General features: G+C 43.1%; 1 protein-coding gene across 8 annotated transcripts in view; it reads right to left on the reverse strand.

Annotated features, from left to right (window-relative positions):
* PAK1 (p21 (RAC1) activated kinase 1) overlaps positions 1-13,493 on the reverse strand; it is an 89,202-nt gene that overhangs the window by 6,999 nt on the left and 68,710 nt on the right. For all 8 annotated transcript variants that reach the window (XM_064644855.1, XM_064644859.1, XM_064644852.1 and 5 more), the window contains 6 exons: positions 12,589-12,652; positions 11,634-11,682; positions 8,994-9,106; positions 3,723-3,840; positions 3,167-3,266; positions 1,189-1,385 (listed from right to left, as the gene is read on the reverse strand). In XM_064644855.1, the coding sequence (XP_064500925.1) occupies positions 1,189-1,385; positions 3,167-3,266; positions 3,723-3,840; positions 8,994-9,106; positions 11,634-11,682; positions 12,589-12,652 (641 nt within the window). The remainder of the gene's footprint in view (positions 1-1,188; positions 1,386-3,166; positions 3,267-3,722; positions 3,841-8,993; positions 9,107-11,633; positions 11,683-12,588; positions 12,653-13,493) is intronic.

A 13,493-nucleotide genomic window follows, 5' to 3' on the forward strand; every position in this document is an offset into this window, starting at 1 on the left:
GCTTCTGTAATAACTATATCCTCATGGGAAGGTAACCTTGACTAAATAGAAGATTTTTTTCTGTCAGTACTTTGCCTCTGTGCACACCAAGCCTAAAAAGTCAACCTGATAAAGATGGAGTTGATTCCCCTCAAAAGATGTCCAGCAGACCCTTCAGCAGCTTTTAACATCCTGCAGAAACAAGCAGTTTTTCTACTACTTGGGGATGAAGTATTCACACACACCCTCCTCTGAGAACCACGGGACTCAGAATTCACCCATTGCAGGATTTCATGTGAGAAACTTCCTGGATGAATTTTCAAAGGAAACAGACATCTGCCAGAGACTTGTTAATATGCAGGCCTTTTGAGCACATCACTCAACACATCCCATGGGAGCAGTCTGATTGCCTCATTTAACTCAACTTATACCAATTCCCAGGCTAAGTACTGTTACTTTAACTCAAAACCATTTCATTCCTTACACTCTTCTTTGCTGCTGCTCTTCTCTCCCAAAAATCACTTCCAGATGGAGAAAAAAGTAGGACAGAATTTTTCGAGATTCCTCCAACCTGTGTAGCTGAGGGAGAAGCCACAAACCTGGCTTATACTAAGAGCAGTGATGCCCCTATACACTGACAGCATCCCTCCTTTTGTTAAAAATTAAACAAGGGAAAGACATCAGGACGCTTAAGCCCTGTCTAAAGGCTTAACAATCTTTCAGTAAGAAAAAGCTCCGTTTATAGAATAGAATCATAGAAATATAAAATGGTTTGGGTTGGAAAGATCATAGAGTTCCAACCACCCTTCCACTAGCCCAGGCTGCTTAAAGCCTCATCCAGCCTGACCTAACTCAAGGAGAATTCTTTCACACTCACAGGGTACAAGGTTTCAAGACATCACTGCTTTGGCACCATCCAGTACTCTTTCTGCCTCTGTCAGCATCTCCAGAAAGTGGGAAATTATAAGTGTGCATGATCTAACTCATCAGAGCTGACCAAAGGGTCTGTGCAGGAAGAACACACACCTCTGCTATCCAGAGCAAACTATGGCTTTAACTATCTCAGTCTTCTCACCATGACATCTAAGCAGACCACAGAATCATAGAATAGTTTGAATTAGATGGGGCTGCAGGTGTTGAAATCACACCAGAGGAGTCACATGAGCAGCAGGCTTAGTGAAGACCTGATGACAAAAGGTACTTGCTTACTCTCAGGGGGTTCTCATTGAGGTAGGGGGGCTCTCCTTCAATCATCTCGATGGCCATTATCCCCAGCGACCAGATATCCACTTTGGGCCCATACGCCTTCCGCGTCACCACTTCAGGTGCCATCCAGTAGGGGGTCCCCACCATGGTGCTGCGCTTGCTCTGCTCAGGAGTGATTTGAGCACAGAAGCCGAAGTCAGCTGGAAAATTAAAATGGGGTGGAGGGGAAAGAAACAGACAGACAAATCAGCAAACTTCTCCGAAAACAACCCTTAGAGATATCAGAGCTGCAGTACACTTTACCTTGCTGTGCTGTCTGGGGTGTTGCTGCTGTGAAAGGAGGGGTGGTTTTGTGGCTAACGCAGAGCACGGTGTTTAGAGCTAAGTTTCTAAACCTGACTCTCTGAGGCCATGAGCATTATAGAGCTGCTGACTCGACTGTGTGAAAGATAGGGATCGGTAAATACCCATGTACAGATATTGAGACACTCAACTGTGTTGCAGCATCCTGCAGCTGTAATACACAGTGTCATATATGGTCTAAAGACCATCTCTGGGTATGTGAAAATAGAATTTAATGCACGGTCTGATATAGATACACTTCCCAACCCACACACTGTATTCTTTGATGGTATTTTCAGTCCAAGAGATATTAGTTCCCCAGTAGATATATCATCCTTCAAACAGTATTTGCTTTACAGAGCAATGAGTGTTTAGAATAAATTTAAAGTACCTAAATTTATATTGATTATTTTCTTTGAATAGAGACAAAGAGGGAGAGCCTTCACACAAAGATTGCTGGGTCCTGTATCTTATTTGTATTTGACTTACCAAAAGAAAAAACTCATTCTGTTCTTGTGAGCCCAGCAGAATCAACACAGCAAGATGCGCTGACCAACGTGACCTCCTACAGCATCACAGGTCTAATTTTAGGCAGAATGATGAAAATTAAACTGATTCCTAGCTGAGTTTTCATCAAGGGTAAATACCAGGAAAGGACATATGGTTCATAAACAGGGCAAATTTCCAGCAGAGCCAGTAAGCAGCTCAGATCCAGAAGGTTACTGCATCATATCCACAGGGACTTCTTTAACTTTAAACTACAGTCTGGTACCTGTATAGTATGCTCAAAAAAGTTATTCCATAAGAACAGAGCACTTTGGTCCCCCATCAGCTATTCATCGCTAACACTCCATAGACCTGACTGTATCAAAGTGCAGCTTTAGTCTAAAAGCAATTATGTGCAAAAAACCCCCCACCTTTTTACTCAGCATATCTGCACTGTGTGAATTTTGAGTCATATCTGCTGCCACTGCCTACAAAAATAGATTTATTTATGCCTGCTGGGTGCTAGCCAACAGAACAGAGAGGAAGAGAAAAGGAGCACAATTCTCTTAAAGCTATAGGTGAAGATGATAACTGACTAGTTTCCAGACTTCTCTCTGCATGGGCAGAGACAAGCACAACAGCTACCTTAGTAGCCAGGGGGCAGAACAGCCTCAAGGTTGTTGGTGATACCACATGGAGGAAACAACATTTAAAGTCCAGTCTGGGTTGACATTGTAAAATTAAATTATTTCAAGTTACATGGTTTTCAATTCTCCTCCACTTCTCTGAGCCCCAAGTACCTGTAGTATTTTCCAGACTGAAGAGACTGTTCACAAATAAAGACTTCTGGCACTACACCTTCCAATCCAGCTTTCTAGACTGGAGTAGCATAAAAATAGTTATTTTAGTTAACATAAACAGATGGCCCAAAACTAAATGAAATTCAAGCCTCACTTCAAGTCTGGTATCAGTTCACAAGGATTCATGCTTGCCAATCTACATTAAAACCAATGCCACAAAAATATCTCCAGGAGCATTTCTACAGCCTGTTCATCACCACTCAAACACCCATCTCCCTAAAATGCCTGGCCCAGACCAGATAACTGGCCCAGATTGATAACTCAAGTCATCATCAGTAATGTTCCCTGCATACTTAGTTTGACAGAGCCATCCATTCCCAGCAGGATGTTGTCACTCTTGATGTCTCTGTGAATAACTTGGTTTGAATGTAGGAATTCCAGAGCTTGGAGACACTGAAAAAAAAATATTTGAGATATTTTTACTGTGCATGAAATTATTCACCAGTCACAATTAGACAACTAAAGGACTCAAACAACATGCATTTTCAGTAGTAAGGGCGTCGTGTCTTAGGACCTTTCATATATTCGGTATGTGCAGGACTACAGAGATACCCCACTGGGATCAGCAGGTCCTAGGAAGACAAGTTAGTCCCTAAAGACCTGAAGAACAGACGTAATCAGGAGGATTCCAACCCCATTTCCCACTCTAGTCCTCCCTCTAGGGTGAAACATAAGGCTTGCATTAGAATCGTAAGTTGCAACCTTGCAGGTGAAATCCATCCTCTGAAAGAACGACTGTTGCCTTACAGAAGCTGGAGACAGCTATTCCCATGGAGTTAGTGACAGATCATACAAAGCCTGTGTCCCATTCCCAACCACAGCTCCCTCCAAGTGCGAGTCTTGCTTTACCTCCCGGCACACAGCTGCGATTTGTCCCTCGTCCATGCAGGTCTCTGTCACAACATCTGTTAGGGAGCCTCCTGCCAAATACTCCATGACCACCCAGAGCTCTTCTCCTACAAGGTAACTGAAGAACCAAAACTAGATTTTAAAAATCAGCACGTATGAGCATGTCACCATTTACTTGGCCAGAATGCACACGGTTTCAAAGCTGTCCTCCAAGTGCAGAGAAACCAGGAGTCACATTTAACAGTATTGGGGGAACCAGGTGTTTGTGGTACTTTCTGTACATGGGAGGATCCAATCACAATCTGAATGACCAGAGCAAAGGGTGAGTGCAGAAGTTGAGGAGAGATGTAATGGGAGAGCTGGCTACAAGCTTCCTGTCCATAAAAGCAAGGCTGAATTTTTCTGCCATGGAAAGGACACAGACTTAAATGGAGACCTGACCTTACAACTCCTGCTGCTGCTGGGAGAGAAAGATAAGAGCTCGTAGTCAAGGATGGGGTCCAAACATGCAGCCCGGACATTTGGCACACAGCATGGCTTTTGAGGGCTCTTGCACTGGAAGAGGTGGCTGGGGGCTGCTTCATTACTCGTGGCATCCTGCTGTCCTAAGCAACTGCCTGCTTTGCCTAGGCACAGAGACAATCCTGGGTGACACAAAGGATGGCTGCCCACAAACAACCATGAAAGAACACTTCTTTTTTAAGCATTATGCATTTGAAAATCACGTCAATCTTTTTAGTGCTACCAAACTAGTTTGTGATTTTGTCTAAAAATTTCAGAAGAAAAGGAGAAGTGGATGAAACATCAGTTCTGAAGACAAAAAGCCCAAACCCAAACCACTAACCATTTCTGCCTTTTTGGGCTCATCTGGAAGAACATCAACACAAACTTCCATGACAGATACATCAGGATGACACATTCCTGAAGGAAGGAATCATCAGTTTGAAAACAGACCTTCTCAGCCTATCCTCTCATTTTTCAAGTGAGTGGACAGATGAGTCAAGTAAGAGGGCAGAGAATCTAATTAAAAGCTTTAGCTGGCATTAGAGTTCATCAAGGATACATTTGCTTTGCCCTAAAAAACCTGATCTTACTGAAGAGTGAATTTGCTAGGAGCCAAATGTAAAAACCTGGATAGGTTCTAGGGAACAATTAGGTAGAAAGCAACACTGAAGGAGAAATAAGTTAAGCCCAACTTGGCACGGAAAGTAAAAGACAGAGGTGAGTGAGACAGCACCGGAGTGAGCAAGCGGTGGGCTTGACCACCAAAGGACACACTGACAACACCTAAGCTGATGAAAAAATCCTCCAAAAAATAATTGTGGTCTGAGCTACACCTGGATGACAGCACTGTTACAGTTATGGAGAGCTTTTAATATCAGAGACAAAGAGAGTATCTTGGTTTGGTGATGCTGAAGACTATGTAGGGAGGTACAATCTGGAGTTTCTTTCAGGATACAATGCCCAAGGGCGAAGGGCTATGCTCCCAGAGCAGACAGGTCTCCAACTCCACTATGGAACAGAAGCTAATGCACTGCAATTTTTTTCCCTGGCATTACAGACCCCAGAAAAAGCAGCACCACCTGAAAGAAGCCCATCTGAGTGAGAGAGGAGCAGCAGAACTACTTTCCGAAGCACTCCTGCTATCTCTGTGGGTCATTTACCTTCTGTTGGGCTCTGAAAGCTGCTCCATCCACACCCTTCCTTCCTGCCCCTATGCTATTGCTATTTCTTCCTAACTTCTGCCAAACCAGGCTCTCTCCAGATTATATCAGCACTCTCTCAACAAATTGGCCACCCCAGACATCTCAACACTTCCCTTCATTGCCAACAGCACCCTCTGCAGCCCTAATCTACTTGATTGTAAGGATGGGGGCAAAATGGGCTCCATCACTTCTGCGTGACAATCTCAGGTTCCACACGCTGGGAGCAAGCTGGTACCTCTCTGCAGCCAAAAGGGATGGAGCAAGCCAAGAACCACACTGTGAACCAAAGCTGTGCCATGAGCAGCCACGGGCATGTGCCAAGACCCTGGCAACTCAATAATTTGATGGATTTGACATAACACACAGAGAGGTGGAATTAATGGTGGTTCCCTGCCAGCTGCCACCAAAAAAATGTCATTTCAGGGGACTCGGCGGTACCGTCTCATGGATCTTTCTACTCCCTTGCCAGTTTTAGTCATTGAGCTGCCCACTGTAGTCATGACTCAAACCCACTCTCTCAGTAGTTCTGGAGACACCACCAGGAAGTCTGTACACCTACATGCTGCTCGGCATGTGACATCAGGCATAGCACGGTGTCACACCTTGTCACTCACAGTCACCTTCCAAAACAAGGCTGGCAGTAAAAAAAACCTGGTGAAAGTCTTTAAGGAAGAAGGAGACGATCTACACTTTCTCTTCATCCATCTGAAAGAGCAGGTAATATCTGATCCTGAAAGGTATTCCTCAGCTTCCACTTAGATACCCTAGGAGTACCAAGCCCGTCATATCACAAGTATGCACCAGTCAGTCTTAGTCCCTTTTTACTGATAAAATTTATGAAACATGGTTTTGCCCAGAAGCACAAGTTCATTAATTTCAAATCTTTGCACTAACATGCCTCCAACATGCAAACATCATGGTAGCCTGGAAAGAAAACAATGTTTTCTTGTAGCATGTCTGTCTTACATCTTCAGCTTTATTCACTGACCATCCATCCCTATTTCAGTCTGGGGTTGGGGTGAGGGTAACAGTGGCTACCACTTATTTATGGGGTTTATTAAGTTAAGGAGGGTTCTTCTGAAAGAAACCAAAGGGCAGGAGTCTGCTTTCCCTAACACGGGGCATCTGATGCCTGTGTTTATACGCCTAAGTTTAGAAGCAAGCCTCTGAGGGCTTCTTTCACAGAGTAGAAAGAAACTGGCACCTCCAGCAGGTAATTCAGCACAAGTGGCTGCTTGTCTGCACTGAAGACTAGTGTCACTGTCTTCAGAACCAGACGATTCTAAATTCAGCTCTGAAGTACAGCTGAATTAGGCTATGGCTCTAGGTTAAATGCCACAGCACACCTGTGTGCAACACTGGCCACTTACACTGCAGCAGAAAAACTGTCTTAACCACAAGCAAGTAGGCTGTTCAGGTAAGAGAGGACAAAGCACAGGAAACACTTGCATAAGGGCAGGAGCTGAGGCAAAAGAGAAGTGAGAGAGCTGGTTTATGCCCATGACTATCTTGCAGCTCCTATTAGGGACTCAGAAGGGGAGGCACTGTAACAGAACTACAAAACAGAAACCAGGTCCCAGTGGTAAGCACATCCTTCCTCATACTTCCTCAGTGACAGGAATAGGCAGAAGCCAGCAAGTGGTGTCCAAATATTAGCTTAATTCAGCACTTGAGAAGCAAACAGGCACATTAGGCCAGGCAGAAGTGACACAGCTCCCCAGCTACAGTATCCTGCAGTTGAAAAGCTGAAATAGTATAATAGATGCAAGAACCCCCATGTTCATCCCAGTTGCTGTTCTGTCCATGTGCAGCACTCAACAAAAGCTAATCCCTCTGAAAAAGATTAGTGAAAGTGGAGGACAGAAGCAGCAGCTTTTGTTGCTGGAAGTTTGAACAAGACAGCAGGATGTGCAGCTATCCTGCAGCAGCGATGCACTGGCTAGACAAGGCATATACACAGTGACGCCTGCCTCCCAAACAGTTTTCTTGAAACAAAGCCTCTAATCAGCCAGGAGAAAATAACAGTTTCAGCCTAGATGCAATTCTTAACTCTTCTTTACCACTTGTTTCATTGTACACTGGTAACATTCTTCTGTTCTTTGTAAGAAAAGGGTGTCTGCCCAGCATAACTTCCCTGCACACACACCTCTTTCACAAAATTTCAGGAGCAGACTTCCTGTCCTTTCAGCAAAGTAGTTCTTTACAGCTATGCATAGGACACATAGCACCATGAAAATTCAGCAATTCTACTGATGTTGCAGTTTATAAGTAGTACTTTTTTTGGCTCAGACATTAAAAGCCTGCTAAAGAAATCTATTAAAAAAAAAGCTCATTAGCTGTTGATATACATGCAGAGCAAACAAGTGTGTAAATACTCTCTCAGATTTCCAAAAGAGATTCTAGGTGACATCTCTCCATTGTATCTTCAAAAACACCCCAGCTGCCAAGATTAAATTCTGCACCTCAATCTATCTAGGCACTTTTTATCCTACAATAAGCCAAACCTGCAGTTCATTAGAACTGCTACATTCAGATGCTGAGTGTACCAGACTGGAAGTCTTACTGCAGCTCTAACAGGTCTAGCTATATCTTTATAATGTGAATGACATAGACTTGACACAATGCATCAGTGTTCTGTTGATGATAAATGCAGTCACCATGCAATGCCTTTGCCTGTTGGGCTTTCAGTATCATAAAAATCACAGAATGGTTTGGGTTCAAAGGGACTCTAAAGATCAGCTTGTTCCAACTTCCCCTGCCATAGGCAGGGATATTTTCTGCTAGACCAAGTTGCTCAAAGCCCCATCCAATCTGGCCTTGAACACTTCCAGGGATGGGACAGCCACAACTTCTCTGGGCAACCTGTTCCAGTGCCTCGCCACCCTTACAGTAAGGAATTTCTTCCTTATACCTAATTTGAATCTACCCTCTTTTAGTTTAAAACTGTTCCCCTTTGTCCTGTCACGATCTACCTGCATAAAAAGTCACTCTCCCTCCTTTTTAAAAGCCCCCTTTAAGTACTGAAAGGCCACATCGAGGTGTCCCCAAACCTCATGTTATGTGTCATGTCATTCACCCTCATTGTTGTTATGGTACTGTACAAAAACCTCCATGGACAGTCACAGGGACAAGACTACCAATCTGTCCTCTGCCAGCAGTCAGCAGTGCAAGAGGAAAAAAGAAGAAGAGGAAAACAAATACAAATAACATGATTCAAACTACTTCTGTTTCTCCTCTAGGAGCAGGAAGGAAACAGCTTACTGTGTCAAATTTTGTCAAGGGAGAGAGCTGGAAAATGGAGTCCTGACAGGATACTGCTAGTACCTTGCTACTAGCATCTCTAAAGTGAGCCTAGACACCCCATTAATACCAATTCAAATTCCTGTTTCTCCTACTTATGGAGAGAGACAACCAAGACACCCACATCCCCACAAAGCCACATGTGTGCATTAATCAATGCAAGGTTGTCCTATACCTTGCATTAAGCTGAGCCTGGAACGCTTAGGACACCGACAAGAAAGTGTTCTCTGGAGTCCCATCGTGAACCCTTTAAATGCTGACATACCTGTCCAAGTAGTTGACAATGTTGGAGTTTTTGTTTTCCCTCATCACAAGGATTTCATTAATAATCAGTTCTTTTTTGGGTTGCTGCTGCAAATTCATCTGTTTGATTGCAACCTGCAGTGAAGAGACACCAAGTAATGTGTTATTACAGGAGTCCCCCAGAAACATGCCAGTACCAGTCAATTTAGTCCCACATTTGGGTGAAGGAGGAAAACACTTTTTCATCATGGGATGCTCAGCCATTTAGTAACTCTGCAAGTTCCTGCAGCCAGTCCATTTCCACACGTGCTGGATGATATTTCATGCCAAAAAGGACAAGGGAAATTACCATTTTCATATTGGACCTTCATGTCACAGTTAGACAGCCATCTCCATCTACAACTTCTTGGTAACAAGGAAAGAGATCCACTTATTCTGGTATGGACTAATATGTCAAAACTTTTTTATTTCTCAAAGGATTCTTATTATTTTGAATTGGATGTTTCTGGGGGTTTTTGGTGTTTTTTTTCTGCTCTCCTGCAAATTTCTGCTTCTAGAAATCTCCAGTAGGGCAGGTAAATAACACAGCCTAAGTTTAGTACTTCAAGGTAGTAATTCTATTTCTTTTTTCACAGTAAGACCTGAGTGAGAGAAGTACCAGTGTTTAGATAAAAGACTGAAAATAAGTGAATTGGAGTCAGCTGTATCTCCAGTCATAACTGAAGGGCAATAGGGATGGATTTGTCAGTTGTAGCCCCTTGGTTTAGTAGCTTTCTGCCTGCTTCAGGATATTTGCTCTTCATGTATATATGCAGAGAGCAGGGAAGTTAGAACATGTTTTCAACTCTTGTATTCAAGTTTCCACATTACCAGTACCTCATGAGAGCACCTGGCCCTCAGACAAGCCTTTAAATCAGTAAGCCTACTCAGCACAGCTGGAGGCAGAAATACTTCATAGATGTATGAACTCGACTGTCTCTGGTACAATATCTAGGCAAAGGGAAGGAAATGCAATTATGCCTTTACAGAACAGCTACTTCCAGAGAAAGAGGCCTCGGTGAATGGATGGGAGCCAGTAACTCCAGTAACTCAAAAAAAATGAGGATTAAAAGAAACAAACCAAGAGTGCCAATATAGGTGGATACAGTTAGCATTTTGACAGTGTAGCAGGGGAGACTATAGAAAAATCCCAATACATGAAAAGGCAAGAGCAGACAGACATCATGCTGGTTTTCCACAGTATGCACGAGGGCTGCCAAACATTAGTTAAAGAAGACAAAACCAAAAACCCCCCACTGCTCTTTGTGCAAGACCAGAAAGGAGAATGAAAGATGAAGAAGTGAGGGAAGGCATTTTATGCAGATAAAGAAACCCCAGTCAAATACTGAGGGAGCTTCAGAGAGGCTCTTGTACTTCGTCACTCTTGCTCAGAGACAGACACACAGTCCAAGTGCATACGGGGGCATTTTCATTATCTGTCACATACATTAGGATACAAAATAATCAGCTGGAGCTACACTACATAGGCATAATCAGTGAAAATCTTCAGTATTCTTTAGCTTCGAAGCTGCCCAAGGTTCCTGTATAGTGTAAAATAAAGGATTTTCCGTCCAGTGTTTCCAAAATGTGTGCCATTCTGAGTTCCTGAGTTCAGTGGATTTCACAGAAAGGAACAGATCAACAGCATGACAAGGTTACATCAATCCCAAATGCAGATTTAAAAATCCAGGGTCTGATCACACTAGTGTAATGGGAATGATTTAAAAGTCTGTTGTAATATAAGAGTTCAAATTTTCACATGGGAGTCGCCAAAGGGGGTCCATAAAGAAAGCAGAAAACCATCAAAGGAGTTCCTCCTATAAAATTTGTCATTGTTTCAAAATAAATACATCATCCCTTCCTCAGAGGCTGCAATTAGACAGTATCAATTCTTCAGGAACTGAAAAAGGGGGTGAAGAAGTTTCAGCAAAAAGCATATTTATGAAATTTACTGGTGGATAACTCTGACATTGTACAAACGCAAAGTAGACAGATATTGTTGAAGACTTCCATAAATATATTTGGAATAATCCATACACTTACATCTTTTAAAAAATCCTGCATCTAGCAATAAGGGTTTCCACAGATGCTGCATAACCAGCATTATTAGTTTATTATGCAGTCAATAAGCGTGGAACTTTTCAATATTCGTGAGGGGGGAAAAGAGACAGATATCCCTTGTCTCACAATAATAGGGCAGAAAGCAAGTGGGCAATGGGTGGGAGAGGAACTATTTCTATGCAAATCAACTAGTATAAGTGTAGGAAGCAAAAGAGCAGAGGGTATATAAAAGAGTTAACGTGGAAATAAGCAACAATCTTGGGGATGAAGAGAGAAACTTCTTCTGAGGAACTACCCAGTCCAAACATTTGCTTCTGGCCACTGCGGTCACAGAAAGAATCTTTATAAATATGAAATGATTCAGGAATCAAAACTTGGGAAGTCATTTTTTCCAGTTCTCTGCTCAGACCACTCAACCATGTCTCATTAGTAAGTAAATAAAGACCTCATTAAAAATAAGATGACATGAATCCCTGAAAGACAGTCTTTATTTTGTAGCATCAACTTGAACTTTCAGGACACAATCCAAAATCCACTGCTGTGGTATTCTGGCAGCACTTACCTCCTGTCCTGTAGCTACATCTATTGCCGTGTAAACTGTACCCGAGGCTCTAAACAAAACAGAGAAAAGAAAAAATCCACACTTATTAGTGCCTCATAGTAAGAGTGAGAGCTTAACACATGCCTGTTCCCACTTGTCTCTCTGAAGTGCTCTCGGTCTTATTCTTTTACATGCAATAATTCCAGTGGTAAACATCATCTGAAATATTTCTGAGCCAAGACTGCTGTTGGAGCAGAAACCAGGGAATTTATGGGGAATAAAGCTCCTAATAAGGGTCACTATGGTCATCCAAACAGTTGCTACTAAACCAGCAACTTAGCACATTTTGTAGGACTGGGAGTGGCATGTGGACTTTAAGTGGCATGACTGCACTACCTGGGCTTGCAGAATGCCCAACATGATAACGGAGCACATAGGATCAGATGAAGTAAAGAAATGTAGCACTTGTAGTGAGGGAAATGGGAGTTTGAGCCTCAGCACATGGAACTGACAGCAGATCCCAGTGATTTGCACTGATTTGTCTCACTCCTCTCTCCTACAACCCCTACTTTCCCCCTATCCTGCTTAGAGGGGCACAGCACGTGCCTTGAGAAGAGCTGATTCAGAAGCAAATCTGTAATTTGAAGACTGTCTTGCAGTTCCTTCCCCGTTTGTAGTTGCATTTATCAACCTGATCTTCTAGTGACGTATTTTCTTATATTAAAACACAATCACACAAAAACCCAGTCCCTGAGACTTTGCCAGGAAAGGGAGAAGACCTAGGGGGGATGTGGAATTCAGCAAAACAACCAAAATTAAAAACAAAAAGAAGAAAACAAATAAACAACGAAACAAAATAAACTTTCCGAAGTATCACTAACAGCTTTTCCAGCAAACTAACTTAGCCTAGTTACAGTGATTCCTTCTTAGCATATGGAAAAGAAAGGTATAGGGCAGAGAAGAAGCATATACTAACCCTTGCCCAATCTTCTCAAAATTCGTATACTTCTTTTTTGGATCACCCACACTCACGATACTTCCTAAAAAAAAGAAAAAAGCTGATTTTCTTCAAATACTTTTTTGTACACTATAGGACCCAACTGTAAGAGTAGTTCCATGGCCACAGCAGGCTCTGCGTCATGAACCACACATCAGAAATCCAGAGACAGAGAGACACCAAGGAAGTCCTCAGTTATTTACACATATACCAGCTGCAGCATTCCCCTCTAGGAACTTCCCTTCAGAAATGGTGGGACACAGACATTAAGAACATTTAATCTTCACTACTAGTCAGTGTCTGCACACTGCTAGGCACATGACGGGGGTACACAGCCCTCACACATGGAAATACAATTATTTGCCGGAAACCTACAGCTTTAAGTCACCCCCAGATTCAACACATCGGATGATCTAAGATGCCCCTGCACTGCAACATCTCTAAATTTGGAGGCCAGGGTCTCAATTGTCTTGGAGCCAACAGTCTTTTACAAAACTAGTCAAAGACTTCCCTACACCATGACAATTTGCAGCAGGAAAACATATTTATGGTGTTTTCATACCGGCACAGCCATAGCCATGACTGACCCAATGACTGGGTTGCAAGACTCAGGGGGGGAAGGTAGAGAGACCCTTCAGAGCCAAACCTCCCCTGGCCTGGCCTAGGCAATGCTCAGCTGCTCTTCCAGGAACCCAATAGTCAGCACAGGTTTTAGCAGCAGTTACCAGCATCGCTCTGGTTTTGGAAAGCAACCTGGGACAATCTCAGTTCATTCTCCCCTAACATGGCTGTTCAGCCAGAAGAAAGTGTATTACTGCATCCCTCAAAGGGAAAAGCACTTTGCCTGGTCTTCTGCAGCACAGGGCTGTGAGGGGCCGCAAACT

This window comes from Pseudopipra pipra, chromosome 2 (genome assembly GCF_036250125.1).
Source record: "Pseudopipra pipra isolate bDixPip1 chromosome 2, bDixPip1.hap1, whole genome shotgun sequence".
In the NCBI taxonomy this organism is placed as follows: Eukaryota; Metazoa; Chordata; class Aves; order Passeriformes; family Pipridae; genus Pseudopipra; species Pseudopipra pipra.